The 15,280-nt window shown below is 52.0% G+C and overlaps 7 protein-coding genes across 7 annotated transcripts; 3 read left to right on the top strand and 4 right to left on the bottom strand.

Moving 5' to 3' along the window:
* Nucleotides 1–338: 338 nt before the first annotated feature.
* Nucleotides 339–1,682, top strand: BDZ83DRAFT_779880 (uncharacterized protein; the record flags this gene model as incomplete). The annotated part of the gene is made up of 1 exon (XM_060515524.1): nt 339–1,682. A coding segment is annotated over one exon (1,344 nt), but the record flags the coding sequence as incomplete, so codon positions are not given.
* Nucleotides 1,683–1,895: 213 nt separating this feature from the next.
* On the bottom strand, nt 1,896–3,223 carry BDZ83DRAFT_624329 (uncharacterized protein). Its single transcript, XM_060508436.1, has one exon. It carries the CDS (start codon nt 3,053–3,055, stop codon nt 2,069–2,071), a length of 987 nt encoding a protein of 328 aa, XP_060364043.1. The 5' UTR covers nt 3,056–3,223; the 3' UTR covers nt 1,896–2,068.
* A 2,736-nt stretch (nt 3,224–5,959) lies between these two features.
* On the bottom strand, nt 5,960–7,441 carry BDZ83DRAFT_624326 (thioredoxin). Its single transcript, XM_060508435.1, has 3 exons — nt 7,308–7,441; nt 6,535–7,082; nt 5,960–6,479 (listed from the first exon to the last, which is right to left on the bottom strand). The coding sequence occupies exons 1-3, from the start codon at nt 7,381–7,383 to the stop codon at nt 6,129–6,131; spliced, it is 975 nt and encodes a 324-aa protein (XP_060364042.1). The 5' UTR covers nt 7,384–7,441; the 3' UTR covers nt 5,960–6,128.
* Nucleotides 7,442–8,143: 702 nt separating this feature from the next.
* BDZ83DRAFT_752974 (uncharacterized protein) lies at nt 8,144–8,902 on the bottom strand (the record flags this gene model as incomplete). Its single annotated transcript, XM_060514284.1, has 2 exons — nt 8,144–8,250; nt 8,329–8,902. 2 exons carry the CDS (start codon nt 8,900–8,902, stop codon nt 8,144–8,146), a joined length of 681 nt encoding a protein of 226 aa, XP_060364041.1.
* Nucleotides 8,903–9,962: 1,060 nt separating this feature from the next.
* Nucleotides 9,963–11,074, bottom strand: BDZ83DRAFT_752973 (uncharacterized protein; the record flags this gene model as incomplete). Its single annotated transcript, XM_060514283.1, has 3 exons — nt 9,963–10,639; nt 10,719–10,850; nt 10,915–11,074. 3 exons carry the CDS (start codon nt 11,072–11,074, stop codon nt 9,963–9,965), a joined length of 969 nt encoding a protein of 322 aa, XP_060364040.1.
* Nucleotides 11,075–11,932: 858 nt separating this feature from the next.
* On the top strand, nt 11,933–13,110 carry BDZ83DRAFT_752972 (uncharacterized protein; the record flags this gene model as incomplete). Its single annotated transcript, XM_060514282.1, has 2 exons — nt 11,933–12,308; nt 12,362–13,110. 2 exons carry the CDS (start codon nt 11,933–11,935, stop codon nt 13,108–13,110), a joined length of 1,125 nt encoding a protein of 374 aa, XP_060364039.1.
* Nucleotides 13,111–14,312: 1,202 nt separating this feature from the next.
* On the top strand, nt 14,313–15,062 carry BDZ83DRAFT_752971 (uncharacterized protein; the record flags this gene model as incomplete). Its single annotated transcript, XM_060514281.1, has 1 exon — nt 14,313–15,062. The coding sequence occupies one exon, from the start codon at nt 14,313–14,315 to the stop codon at nt 15,060–15,062; it is 750 nt and encodes a 249-aa protein (XP_060364038.1).
* Between the last annotated feature and the right edge of the window lie 218 nt (nt 15,063–15,280).

The following is a 15,280-nucleotide window of genomic DNA, read 5'->3' as shown; positions in this document are numbered from 1 at the left end:
CTGAAGCTCCCAACATCCCAGACAGAAGAGTCATCACGTACAAGCCACCCATTGTCAAAGACGCAAAACTGAAGAGTCCAAATTGGCCCAAGATTCTATTATCCCAAAGACACCTGTGTGGCATGGCATATCTCCGCTGGACTCTAGTTGAGCGCAGAATCGTGGTACGACCAAAGTCTAAAGGCAGAGTAGAGAGCATCATGGTCCGGTAATGACGGTATCTCCGACAAAAAGGAAAAGCTGCAAAAACTCAAAGAGACGAGGTATCTCCGGTAGCACGATGTATGTAGTATACGAAGCAGGCTTCTAACAGCAATATTAATCATTCTTCATTCATCCCACATCCCATACATCTTCTTCACAATTCTGATAATTACTTCGGCATACACTCATCACTCTCTCAAGTTAACTTATACCCAAGTATTCAATCACGTATACCCTCAGTATCAAAGATGGCTGCTACCCGTACCTACTTCGCAAGATACCCTCACGTCTGGCATGACCGTTCCACTCGTCCGAGACTCACAACCATGAGTCTCGAGACGATAGAAGAGTCTCTTGGAGAAGTCAGCGAGGCCCCTGCCCCTAACGAGGTCAAGAACATGCTCCAATCAGCCTCCAGGGCGGAAGCCATCACCAAGGCCCTATTCGAGCAGGTATACGCTCCCAACAAGCCTGGAGAGAAGGAAAAGGGCCCCTCTACCACCTGGACACCTACTACAGCCGGCTGCATAGACTGCAACACCTCCCCTTCCCCCAGCCACAACCACAACAACAACATCGGCTGGACCTCCTTTGAAGACATCACCCTAGACGCCCGCACCCTTGCAAAATACGGCATCCGCAGCCCCCGCGTCAAATCCCGACGGTCCCGCTTCCACTACGCCTACCACGAAGAGGAGCCACTCACCCGCAACGAGCCCTGGGTCAAGAGGTTCTCGTACCTCGAAGACGGAATCGAGGCCTCGAGGAGATTTCAGAGACGTGAGGACATGGTTGTTGATCTCGACAACGTCGACGTCAACGGCCTTCCAGTTGAAGGGGAAATTGAGGAGTTGGTTCTCCCGCCGCCTGTGCTGCCACTGCCGCAGACACCAGCGCCGGTGGTTGCCCCACGCCTTGAGGAGGAGTTCAAGCAGTGGCCTATGGACGTCAGCACCGCCACGAATGAGGGTGAGGATGAGAGTGAGGTTGAGTGTGAGATTACTTCGGAGGATCATCTCTGCCTCTTCTGTCCCTCCGTCATTGAGTCTGAAAGAGATGAAGACTCAGAGTACAGCGAGGCGGACGAGCAAATTCGGCGGGAGCTGGATGCGGTTAATTGGAATTTCGAGAAGTGGGCTCTCGGCGATAGTGATTCCGACGCGGACGGCGAGGAGCTTCGGCGAGAATTGGATGCGGTGAATTGGGATTTCGAGAAGTGGGCTTTCGGCGATTACAGTTCCGATACAGACAGCGAGGAGTCTCCCACCTCTCCTGCCGCTGCTCCCGACACTCCTGCCGAGCGGTGCAGAGGAGTAGTCGCTGGAGTGGAGATGGAGGGAAGAGAGCAGGTGGAGGAGGAGGAGGAGGAGGAGGAGGAATCGCTCCTCAGTGAGGTTCTAGTGGCGAATCTTGTGGGAATCTCCATTTCCTTGCTGCTCATGTCCATCGTGTTCGGACTCTTGCCGGGATCGCAGTGAGCGTAAGGCTTGAGCAAGGGAAGGTGGGAGGGAGGGTGGTGTGTGGATAATGAAAGACGACAACGATGACGATAATGATAATGAGGCATGAATAATGGTAGGAATTCGTGTTGAGCCCACTCGCGTGGGATCAAACTATATCAAGTCTGCCTCTAGAGGCGGATCGAACATTAATGGAATACTGTGGTCCGCAAGATGCATTTTGAACATTGTGATTGATCATTTGCTTTCTATGCAGTCTTTATATTGAGACTGGCAGTGCAAGCCCAGATGCCGCTTGTTGCGCCTAACCAAGACCCTTCAAGTCAAGATCTAAAGAGGGTATAGATAATGCATGCAAGCCCCTAAACTCCACATCCAAGAGAACGCCAACCCAAAAGCATGCATCAATAATGCTGTGCCTTGCTATACTTCCATAATAAACTCGCCCCCTCCAGCTTGGGCATGACCTTTGGCCGCTGGCATCCCGGCGAACCCTTCCCAACGAGATGGATAGATCTCTGGAACCTCCGCCTGAATCGCCGCCAGTCATCATTCGTGGGCCACGACTCAAACAGGTCGCCTTCATTTTCCAAGTCGTCCTTGTCGAAGCAGTCGTCCTTGTCGTCGTCGACGTCCAGCGGGTAGTAGAGAAACTGATTAGAGTGCGGGTGTCGCGGCTGTGTATAGTTGAGCTGTGACTCAATATCGAACTTGAAGCGGTACCCTTGGTGCACCAGTTGTGGGCGTTGCGGATCTGGGTAGTTCATATGAGATGTGGCATACGGAGGCCGAATGTCAAAGTCGAACTGGAACTCTTGGTGGACGACGAATACGAGCTTCCTTAACCTGGGGAACTTTGACAAACGGGCCAGAAGCGTCGTCATGTTGGACTTAGAGACTTTCCAACTAAGCACCGGGTGGCAGATGCCAGTGTAGAGCCCGTATGACGTTCCAAACGCAAGCCGACTGAGGTTGTCTCGCACAAGAGGGATCTGGCTGAAGAACTGCAATGTCCGGAGTAACCGCTTGACCAGCAAGTACGGCTCGAGCAATAAGACATCGCGCGATAGGTCGACGTATTTCGTCGTGGCCGAGAGAGCAAGAGGTCTGTAGCGTTGTAGTACATATAACCTCGTCTCATGGCATACCGCGCCCAGCGCTGGTGGTGGTTCATCTCGAACATTGGCGAACATGAGTCCGGCTGCCGCAGGCGTTTTCTGGCTTGCATTCGGCGAGTCCATGACCTCGTACACGCGCGACTCTGGGAGAGCGTACTCCCAAATCATTAATCGAATCTCCACCGGCAACTTCATCATCGGGAACGCCTCGCCGAGGGTGACTGTGGGGCTCGAAAACTCCTTCGAGAAGGACGGAAATAATGTTGAAGGCATGATGATCTCTGTGTGACGCTGAGGCCGGGTTGCATCGCAGCAAAGAGATCTTCAGAGACACACAATGCGGGCGGTTTGGGAACCTGGCGGTCGATCTTCTTTAAGGCCAGATGATCTCTGGCTGGGGGGGGGGGGGGCAACAACTTTAATGATCGACGTGACCCAACCACTCGGACAGCGACCGCACAACACGCAACGGTCGGGCAGATACTTCGTAGGCACGCAGCAGCCAGCAGGCACGCAATGGGACGGGACGAACGTCCCCGACGGGGAGGTTGGCGTTGAAATATAGGACCGCGATACCCACTCGTTTAACGTTTCGACTAGCGGCCCGAGAGATCTCGCATAGATGAGGGTAGGAGTTTGTTTCGAGGATCGCACCGGGGTGTAGTGTGGGTGAGGGGAGTTTATCTTGGAGACCTGGCACTAGCAGCTTTCGCAGGTTGATGAGGTTTGCTGATGGGACGACACCAATGAGACGGGGCTGCTCGGGAGCGGAGCGAGATGTATGTTCGAATCTTGTCCGAAGGAAGAAGGAGAGACGACTCAAGGAGCTTCTTGACAGGGAAGAAAGTGAAACGTGAGGAAGCGCAACCGGACTTGTTGCTTGCAAACGGCGGATGTAAGCTGGGTTTTGTGAGCCGTCCGGAGAGTCCCCATCACACTGGTGAAACTGGGGCTAGACCGGATCATCTGATGGCTGTCAGTTTTGACTAGACTAAGGTAAGGTATGGTCATCTACCGTCCCTGCGGTGTCGTTAGTGGGCAAAAGCAACGTGGGATGTCACGACCGGTACGCCGCAACAAATGGACTATTGGCCGCCATGACTGCCACATCAGGTAATCGTGCCGGCAGTTAATGACGCACCGATGTCAGAGCGGGCGAATGCACGTCGATATTCGGGCCTCTTAAGGTCTTAAGGATGGCGAAAGCGATATGTGAAAATGGGTCCGCGGTGCCGATTTGGCGAGGCGGAGTTGCGAAAAAGCGCACCGATAGACTAAGGTAGTAAGAAACTCGATCCGCCGCCGCCGCCGGAAGCCCGCGATGAACATGGCGCGAATTCTAAATTTGGCGGTCAACGAGAGAATGCTTGCCCTTCGTAATCCGGTGACGAGTCGTGATGCCATAAGCTGGCGGTTAATAGCTAGCAACTCGAGCTTGCGTGGGCGCGCGCGCAAGAGACAAAGAAAGAGAGGGCGGTCCAGATTAGACAGATTGGAACCATCGGTGTGCCGTCATTCGAACCATGCCACGGCGTAGCACGGCGCTGGACTGCCACGGCGCTGCAAGGTGACCGCAGGGTTCCAACGAGATGGCAGACGGCTAGCCATGCCAAGACGTTGGCCGGGGCCAGTTCGGGGAAGTGGTGGCATCGGAAGAGGGGCGGACGTGGTAAGGAGCTTGCCGAGAGCGACAGACGACGAGGGAAGGGAGGGGCTCCGAAGGGCTCGGTCGGTTGGGTGGGTACGGGGTTCAAAGGTCGTTTGCTTGAGGCTTTGGGATCGGGCGAACGATACGAAAGCGGACAAGGTTGGTTGGTTAAGCATATTGCGTTGCCTCCTGGCACCTCCTCAAGTCGGGTATTCGCTGCCTCATCACGGGCCCAGGCTCAATCAATCTGAAGGGGACTTGATAGGGCACTTGACGACGTTGCGTGACCGTTTGGTTGAAGTATCCGGCTCATCATCTGTCGTATCCAGGTATCCTAGGACCTAGCCCCCCTGCGCGGACGACACCCCTTGGCCTCCTCTCGTCCTTCGGCACAACTTGGCTTTGCCTAGTACGATTAGAACCGTGCATGGTAGCAGCTTTCTTTCAGCCCTGGTCGACATGGCTTATTGGGGGTGGGTATGTTGCGTTGCGCAAGCCGGAATCCCCCCATTGTTTCGTTCGATGAAGCGGGCGAGTCAAGTAGGATAGTAAGCTCGGCGCATACGATGGCTTGAGTAAGACGAAGAAAGAGGGTGTCTTCATTTGTTGCTGGCTCGACGTTCGCAGTTGTTTTGATGGACTTTGGATGACGACTGGGGTGGGTGTCATCTAGTTGGCTCAAATCCGATATGCTGCTCGTCGCACACTGAGTGCAAACTGTGGGGACCGGGCGTTTGAGTGGACTTCAGGCGCACTGACCAGGTCCGGCAGCAGGACGGGACGTCCAGTGGGGCCTCCCTCTCTTGGGATCTTACCTAAGCGTGCTAAGGTACGTGGGTACCTCGCCAGGCTCGCAGTCACGTCCGCAACCAGCGCATCCAATCAGCCAGCGGAACGCCGCGACCACCCAGAGCCCGCGGAGCCTGCCGCGGCTATTATCCGTTCCTCCGCGAAAAGGTTCCTCCGGTGCCCTTAGTGGGATTGGATTCGGACCCACTCCGGGCGGACGCGCAGGGACCCATCTCACGATATAAAAAAGAGTTTTTGGTCGCGGTTCTTTCGAAGGCTTCTCTTTTTTTCTTCTTTTTTTCTTCGTGCGGCTGGCACGATTCGTTACAGTTTCCCCTGTTGCTGGAATTCCTAAGTCGGTGAATTCATGGCGTCAATCGTGCCCCAGATCGAATTTTAATTGCAGCCGGCCTCGTCCATCATAGATCCTGTTCTTGCTCTTGTAGCGAGTTGGGTCGCGATCGATGGGCCGGACATATCCACTCCTTCAAGCCAAAGTATTTTGGCTAGACCTCGCAAAGTGAATGCGACGACCCAGGCGGGAGCAGTGCGCCTTATGCGGCTATGCACCGATGTTCTGCCTCGCGGTTGAGCTCAAGGCATCATATCGTCGCACACCCGTGAACGCTTCCTAATTTGGAGCATCACGCGCGCTCCAACATCGTCTCATGCATGACCGTCTAAATGCGTAACTCTGCATGGCAAATCAATCATCAATGATGCGCAGCCATGCAGTCTGTGTGGTTCAGTGGTTGTGGATTTTGAGCCTCCGGCACAAAACTGTTACCGGAGGCGTCTATGACTATTGCTCTATTCATGATTCTCGTCACATGGGGTCTCGAGTGCAGACTTTTCTTCCTCTTTCTTGTCTCTTCACCGGACCGATTTTCAGTGCCCCACCAGCCCGCTCTATTCGCCAGCCTCATCGCCAATCTTCTCCAACTTGCCCATTTCTCTCTTCTCGCCCGACTCGCCGATGAGACGCACGCGGTCGAGACGTACCTTTTCACCGTCGCCGTCACCCTTGGTCACGTAGATGATCAAGCTGTTGATGTTCTGGAACTTGACGAAACGAAGGCCAATGTTGGCGGTGCCGTCAGCGTTCCAGTCCTTCTCCGTGAGCTCGATAGCTTGCGTGGGAGGGGTATCATCGGCTTCGCCAAAGTCGAGGTTGTGAGGCTTGTTCGTGTAAAGGTGAATCGTGCCGGGGCGCATGGGAGCCTCATCGTCGTCATCGTCGGTAGGAGGCAGAGAGGTGAGCTACATGACGGGTTAGCAACTGACGCGGTGCTTGACAACGATCTTCCAATCATACCTGAAGGGTGTGCAGCTTGATCATGGACTGGAATGGCATGAACAGCAAGAGCTGGTCATCGGCACCACTCTCAACCCAATCCTTTACGCCCTCCTTCTTCGCGAGCGCGCTAGGCTTGGACGGGTCGAACAAGACCTTGACAGGACCAAAGTCCTCGTCGGCGTTCAGCAGCTCGCAGCCCTTGGGCTCGATCTGACCGGTGACGTCGCCGTAGCCACGAGGGAACTCTGCGCCTCTCCAGTTGCCTCCGCTTGAACTGCCGGACGCCTCGCCAGAGCCTGAAGCGCCCTCGGAAACCTCCTTCGCCAGCCTCTTGACCACCTCTTGGAGCTTGCGGGGGTCGGCGCCCTGGACCTTCTCAATGGTCTTGCCTTCGCGGAAGATCATGAAAGTCGGGAGGGAAGTGACGCTGTAGGCGGAGGCAATCTCCTTCTGGGACTCGACATCGATCTTGACAAAGGTGACGACATTCTTGCGGGACAGCGACGAGGAAAGCTGCTCGTAGAGGGGTGCGATGGCTTTGCAGGGACCGCACCAGTCGGCGTAAACTGGAATCCATTTGTCAGCACGTCAAGTCAATCGTGTGTGCATTTCGCGAGCAGCTGAATGGTCTCCTGGTCGACGCAGTAGAAACTTCGCCGGCGCGATACCGAAAAGCAATGAGGCCGCTACCACAGCGCGTTGGGGCTGTCGCGACCGTCTATGGCCTCACTGGCGTCATCCAGGATGGAGAGGCAGGGGTGCAGTGACCTCGGCGGTCAGGTAGTACTCACAATCAGCAACGACGATACGGGAGCTCGACAGGAGTTTCTGGAACTCCGCTGCCGACTTGATGTGAACCGTAGACATCTTTGCGGCTCCAAAGACTGCAGGGTTCGTGTCGGTAGGTAGGATGTGAAGGTTGATGTTGATGATGGAATTCAGAAGAAAGCTGCCCCGCGACGACGCATTGGCATGAGTGCCTGGCAGGCCGACCAACCTCCAAAGGTACTTAGCTCGACTACCCCGCACCATGCCCTTTTAGGACTAGTCACGCCTTCCCGTGATGCACGGTTCAGGGCAAACAAATCGCCATTGTCCAACGTCGGCTTACCTCTCTGTACCTCAACTCATCGCAACCTTACCAGAGTTGATTGTCTCTCACTAAACTAAAGTTTCCTTTCAATCATGTGACTTACTTTTTCTACTTGTTTGCAATTGTTTGGCTTGATCTCAAAGCCTACGTTTTGTGAAACCTGCTCACTCAGAAACTCAGTCTCGACGTAGTCAATCAACCATACAAGCCGTTTGCTGTGGCTCTGTTTCCTGAAATGCTTCCAAGAGCCCGCCTGTTTGGAAATCTAATTTCTGCCTCTGTCGGTAACCGCCACACGCTTTCCTGACACCTGCCGCTGCTTCGCTTGTTGTTCCATGCTGATCTTTTAACTCCACGCAAAGTTCCGTTTCTGGTGTGTTGGGTTGATACTCCTATCTAATGGTGTGCTATTGGAAGAATAGGTGACAGAGAACTTTACGTTACTATATATGAGAGTCAAAGAAAGGGCTGCACCTCTTTCGCACTCGCGTACTGCAAGTCTCGGCGGGACAATCAGTGATTTCGATCAACCGCTCACCACAGTCCAATGGATTCATAATCCCTCCCCGCGACGGTTCCTCCATTGTAAGCGTAGACGAGGCATCCCACCTGGACCCTACCCCCAACGCCACCGTTGTTACCTAGAGCAGTACCGCATCAGCAACAACATCTCTTCATCAGAGGGTAATTCGACAAGGCAGGTGGTGCCAAAGACTCACATTGTAGGTAGTTATCCCTCATCAAGTCGTTGCAGCTCGGGTTGGTGTTGGAAAGACCATTGGGATATTTGACATGCTGTCTGTCTCCGTCGGTGACACATCCCTCAGCCCAAGAGACCTTGTACTGATGGCGACCCTTAAACTCGTCGTGCCACTCGACGCGAAGGGACTTCATGCCCGACTCCATGAAGCCGGCGTAGTTGTTGCAAAAGTAGTCTGCTCCCTTGAGCTGCTTGTCGGAGTGGATGGGCGGGTGCGGGTTGAAGTCGGCTTCCTTGTTGCAGTTTCTGGGCTGCTGGTTGATGACGACATTGATTCTCTTCTCGAGGGGAGGGATCTCGTCAAAGATCTCTTGGGCGTACCAGACCCGGTTGTCGAAGGAAGAACCGCCGGGCTTGCTGGTGAAGCGGGGAGCGATGAAGGAGGTGGTCCATGAAGCTGCGGCGCCTTTGGTCGACGACGGGATTTGGATCTCGCTAGCTGGGATTGTTCCGTAGAATGTGGCTTCTCCGGCTACGAGGTTTGCAGCCAAGGTCATGAATGCAAGGTAGAGCGTGAGGGTGTTGGCGAACATGATGACCGAGGAAGATTGTTGTAAAAGAATGATAGTGACAGTGATTTGATTGGAAGGAACCGTAGGAGGAAAGTTGGATGTAACGAATGTTGAGCTGGCGGATACCTTCTCAAGTGTTTCTGCCAGAGGATGGAATCACAACTCTTATAACAACTGCTTGTGTCGTAATGTTTGTCCAACAACCAGTAAACATGCCAAAGGAAGAGGCGCCTAGACTAACAATGCTGGAGATTCTCGGATTGCCCCGAACTAGGAAATTACAGGCTCAAGCATCGGTTCTCTTCTTCTTCTCAGTAGCCAATGCCTTCAACTTTTTCAATATCCCAAGGAACATCGTATGCATGGATGCCATTTCCAAGATCGATTCATCCGATGCGACCACGTGAGCATTGTCCATCATGCCCAAACAAACGAGGACCAGAAACGCAAACTGCCTCTCTCCCTACCTCAGGGAGACTATGGATAGTCTCGTCTATGGTTTTGTTTGGCCTGGGCGTCCCGATTTGGGTATCTGACCTCGACACACAAAGAACCGGAAGGCAGAATATAGGTGTTTGTAGATTGTGTCACAACATCAAGACTCACGGTGCTCGCCTTAGACGCAATCCCTTGAGGTTCACAGCATTCTTTTTGTACAATCAGTTTGGGAGGGGGGGGGGGAGGTCTCTGAGCACAATTAGCACATAGAAACTCCGAACGATCAGATTGAGATGGCAGATATCGCGGTCGTCACAAGAGGTAAGGTCTACAGGCGCTCTCATAAAATGAAGCCATTGGACCTCTCGCCTCTCGTTACTGGATGTCTGAAATCTTCTTCACTATGCCCACGTCATTCAATATAACACAGGCTGACAAGGTTGACAGTGCTTCCAGGCTGCCATGTCTACTTTAGTCATGTATGAGGGGGCAAGCAGTACTGCTCATAACAAAAACTCGAAAAACTATGGTGATTCAAGAACGTGTCAATCAGACATGTGTTGTAAGCGAAAGTTTCTCTTGAACTTTTGCAGAGGTTTTTGAACTTCCGCATCTCTGGTGGCGCCTTCTATCTGAGAAATTTCTAATCCTCCTTGCACATGATCAGTTCCATCCCCTCGAGAGACGGAAATGTCTCGTCCTCGTCCTCATCCTCGTCATGATTAACGCGCCACAAATACTCCATTTTGTCCTTGACTTCCTGCCATGTGATTTCCTCTTGAAAAGGAAGATAGAACGGGCCATTCATCATGCCGCTTCCCCAGATAGCATCGCTGGGCTGGAGAGCGAAGAGCTTTGGCGACTTGCCTTTTCTATATGCGTAATTAGACGGTGAACGGTAGAGAATCATGACTCTTCGGCAGCTCTCGACGTCCCTCACACAATGCCAGAAGTGCTCCAATTCTTCATCACTTCGGAAGTAATCCCAGTTGAACGCGAGGATCTCAGCCTGGCATTGATCAAAAGTCGGTTCAAGCTCTCCGTAAATTTCGGGGTCATCGATGATGACGACGTCCTTCTTGGGGTTAAACCAGGTGCTTCCACCAATCGTGTTTCCCCAGCCGAAAGCGAAGGATCCGTGTTCGTTCGCAACCTCCCGAGATTCTTTGCATACAGCTAGAATCGCCGGAGGTCTGAAGGGTTTGCGGAGCATCAGAACTTCGCCAATGTCATATGGCTCGAAGACACGGGAATCTGGCAGAGCCATTTCCCAGATAATTCTCCGAATTTCCGGGGGAAATCGACGGAATTTTGGGAAACCTTCGACCCTCAATTGAATCAGCATATTTTCAGGTCTTCTAATACAAATGAAACCGCAAAGGGCTGGACAGGAGCTTACCGCAGGCAGACTTCTGCTCCTGCTGCTTGGGGGGCATCGCCACAGCTTGCTGTCTCGAGAGCACTTTCGCCGCATGCTGTTTCATGATCTTGATCTGCAGGCTCACGACATTCGCCAAAGTCTCCTGAGTCTCTGTTGCCAATTCTCCTGGTCAGAACTTTGGTGGCACATGTTGTTTATGACGGAAAGCACTGACCTTGAAGATCCCTCTGTCGGGAGACATCTGCTGCAGGGGCATCCTTTGTGATGCGAAGCTTTGCCAGTGCAGAAAAGGCCTTCGACTGTTGGGCCTGGACTTTGTTGATAGCATCAAGGGTGTCGGTCAAGCTCTTGATAAGCTCCGCCGACTCGTCCATACTAGTTGGCTTATAGCTGACTCTGAGATTGAGAATTGAGTTATGTGTTTGGCAGCGTGAGGAACAGGATTTCGGTTTAGTTGGCCTGAAAGAACAGAGTTGTGTTGAGGAAGTTAAGAGGGAGAAGTTCGGCCGAGGAAATTAGTCGTAGAGGACGACGAGTGTGAGTATATCAGAGCGAAGAGGGCAAGAGTGTACAGAGAAGATTAGGATGGCGGAGTGTGGGAAAGTCTAAGTTTAAAGTGAAGAAGTCGAGGGCAATATATAAGTGAGTGGGAAAGGGCCCTGAAGTTCCACCGCAAGGCAGGAACACCTCAGATCTTGCTCTTTCAACTCCCAATGGGTAGCTACGACTTTTTTTTGAAAGTAAATTCACTTTCTATGCATGAATAAACTATGTCTTGTAATTCAAGACTCAAGGGGCTACTAACTAACATAGAGAACCCCTCAAAGGCAGCCTACTTCACAGAGTAACAAAAACTGCTGACCTCATTCTTCTTGTCAGCAGATAAGACTTTGCAATCCCGTTCACCTCAGAAGCCTTAATGGTGGCATCTGGTAAAGACTAGACAGCCATAGCCATGGTGGCCCACAATCTAGGGGACAAACGTCGACTGTCCCCGCATGATGCTAATCCTTCTCACCATGCGTGCTCACTCATATTGACGATCAAGCCAAGCCCCGCCGCTTCACAGAAAGAACTTTCTTTTCTAAGCTGGCCGGCGGAAACGATTTTAAGGGATGCAAGACCTAATTCCTTTCTTTTGAACACATTCGAATTTTGACAGAACCACCACCATCGAGGTGGGTAGAAGAAATCGCATCAACCACCCCGACTCGGAGGGCAAGGCTATCAAAATGGCCTCAAACTCGCAACCCGAGCCTGATGAGCAGATAGAGCTTCTCCGACATGAGAATGATCCAATCTCCAGCATCCTGAATTCCACCGGTATGATCATTTCTTCCTTCCAGCAGCTCAACAAACAACAGGAGGCCATTGCCAGCCTGCTGAACACAGCAAGCAAGGTGTATTCCAAACTTGACGAGTCTGAAAAACTCTCAATTGGAAACACGCATTCTTCGTTGTTGATGGCCTTAGCCGGAATCACGCATGCCGACGGCCAGCAGGACCAAGAATTCCGTCAAGGTGCAATCACCCTCCTTTTGAAGGCAGCAAGCAAAGTTGTCGAGTCTATCCAGAGAACCAAAAAACCCCCTCAGACTCGCAGTCAAGGTATTTAAGCTTCCCTCGATCGTCAATGAGAGGCTTTCTAACTATTGCGATAGACGGTCAGTGCTATTTCAATCGACTCCCCAACGAGCTGAAGGACAAGATCTGGAAGTCATGCCTTCCGCCTGGTAGAATCTACGAGCCGATCACATACTACAACCACCAGGAACACGACCCAAGAAACATTCTGTTCTATCAGCACTGGGCACCTCCGACTTTCAGAGAGATCAACAGAGAGGCTCGCGAGTACTGCATGAAGGCTGGCCAATTTCGCTTTGGCCACTTTGAGGACGAATCGGGCTACGGCACCATGAGATCGATCTGGTACAACAATGATCTGGATGCCATCTATCTCTCCGGTCCTGAGCAGTACTGGTACAACAACCACCTTCAGGTGAAGAACCTCATCATCGGAGACGCCATCGTCCTTGACCGGAACGAACGCAGAGAAGTGCTCACGAGCGACTGCTACGGCTGCGACAACCTCACAATCGCCTACCAGCCCCGCGGAGCTCCCATTGATGAGAACAAAGGACCTACTCGCGAGGCAATGGAAGCTACTGAGCCAGTCTTCTACGCCGTCGATGATGATGAGCGCGTCTGCGCTGAGATAGTGGACGTGGAAGATTGGGGTGAAGGCCTGCTAAAGACCTGGGCTGAACACAGAGATGAGCTCAAGGAGATCTTCTACGAGGATGGATCCAAGACGAGAGATGTCACTTTCCGTGCTGTGGAAGTTTTCCGGAAGCCTCGCATCGAGAAGAAAGGTTATCATTTCAGGCGATACCACACAAACGGGGCATAAGTCAAGGACCCCATACATTCCTGCCTTGGCACGATCGCTTTCTGTTATCACCTTCGTTAGATAGATAGACGGCCGGAAACGCCCTGCCCAACGGTACTGAGGGGGCGAAAGGTTATAGCTATCAACTCAAAGACAGTTCCCACTCCGATTTTTATTCTATCAACGTGGCCTGACTGTGCCCCTTTTGATGTGAAATGTAATCCTATACGGCTGGATAATTCTCGAGATAAGAGGATAGGCGTGTATACCACCGAAGATACCGAAGATCTCAGTCTAGACGACTGACCCTATCAAGACCGTCAAGCCCGCCTAGCATCAGTTGACAAGATGCCTTCTGCTCATGCACCCATGTCGGGGCTCGTAAACAGAATTATAGAGACTATCAATCCCCTTTTGAGGGCCCTTCCGGTTCTTATCATGATTTGAGCAAAGGAATTCCCGGGGTTTTGGCAATAATCTCTTGAACAGCATCACTGTGATGCGAATACAAGCGGTCTTTGACGTCTCCCTTCAACTGGTCCTCGTTTAAGGCTCTGTTTCGCGGCCGAACTGCTACTACTGAAATTCAGACACGGGAGACAGTTATTAAGCTATAAAACGTCAGAAAAGGCCTTTCCCATGGTCGGAATCAAGTTCTCATACTTCATTTCATGACTTTGGTGAAGAGGTCACAACGGCCATCTCCTCAGGACTCAGCAGGATCCTCGATGAGATCCTTGACGTTGCACATTATTTCTAGTGATAGCGCAACTACGGCAATTTTATTCCAATTTTCAACTCACCCCTCAGAAAATCTTCTCTCTTTCACACCGTCTCACCAAGGCGTGGTGCTGAAAGTAAGCTGAAATTTTATCTTTTAACCTCCAACAACAGACTAAGGGAAGCCAGGAAAATAACGCCTCTTTACTCCCATCGGTTCTCCCCTGGGGCCTGTACCATCCTCGGGTCTTGAGATCAGCTAGATCAGTCAGATCAACAGCACTCAAAGCAAGGTTCAACAAATAGAATCTATTCACTCTCCAATCACAAAGCTAACGTCTTCAAAGTGCAGTTCAATAGGGTCTACAAAGAATACATCTCGGGTGAGTCTACTTACCCCAGTCCGTTGGACAGTCACTTCTGCTTTATTTTCTCTGTCAGAACTCAAGCCTGTTTGCTAACTACCCATGAAGTCCCATCACCAGCAACGTAACGGTGAAACCATGTCTTTCCCGCAGTTCAAGAAACTGCCTCCCGAGATCCGCCGCAAGATCTGGGTCGAAGCTCTCCCAGCCCCCCAAATCTACGAACCGGACTCCCATGAAGGAAACTGGTACTCGGACAAGGGTACTCGCTTCTTTCACGAGTACTATTACACTCGCGTCAGAGAGGCGTGCAAAGAAGCATACGAGGCCTGTATGTCATTCGGTCGCTTCACCTTTGGATGCTTTGGCAACTCCAACATTCGCGGCCTGTGGTACAACGATGCCCGGGACGCTATTTACTATGCGACCTTAGGCCAGTGGCATGGAACGAACTTGAAGGCATCTCGGAAGATGATCATATCCGTTGAAATCGCCTTAGATGAGTTCCTGAAGACTGGTTTCGAGGATGAGAAGTTTGCTGCCTGTCGCCACCTCGTTGTCGCGCTGTTCATCGACAGGTACCTTCCCATCGGGTCCATTATGACGGATGATCTTGCTAGGATGGAGCCGTTGCTTCGAGCCATGAAGGACGATGCTAACATCGCCCAAACGGCTAGTTGTTCGGGCATCATAGCCAATAGATTTCCAGAGCTGGCCGGGAAGGACTACCTCACCTGGGCTGAGGTCAGAGGCATGCTTTTGAAGACGAGAGAGGAGAGGATTCTCGCAAACGCCGGGAAGCCAAAGATGTACAAGAGACCCTTGCTCCTTGAAGCTGTGGAGGTCTTCAAAAATGAGAACGCTCAGGATCCCGAACGAATCTTTTAGGTCTTGAGGATTGGGGTGGATCGTAAGGATTATCGACGACTACTTCAGTCACTCATCTCTTCTTTCCTTTAAACTGGTACACGCAGAGTAGTGTAGATGGGAGATTGCTGGCAAATAGAAAGAATGCTAGGTCTTTGAATACGACTTTGCTTCATAGATATCGACCTGAAGTTTCTCAACATTTGATGAGCGCGCAACTAGTAAAGGCCCTCATAAAC

Source organism: Colletotrichum acutatum, assembly GCF_030867785.1.
Source record: "Colletotrichum acutatum strain CBS 112980 chromosome Unknown BDZ83scaffold_57, whole genome shotgun sequence".
Lineage (NCBI taxonomy): Eukaryota > Fungi > Ascomycota > Sordariomycetes > Glomerellales > Glomerellaceae > Colletotrichum > Colletotrichum acutatum.
This window is presented reverse-complemented; position numbering and strand designations above follow the sequence as displayed.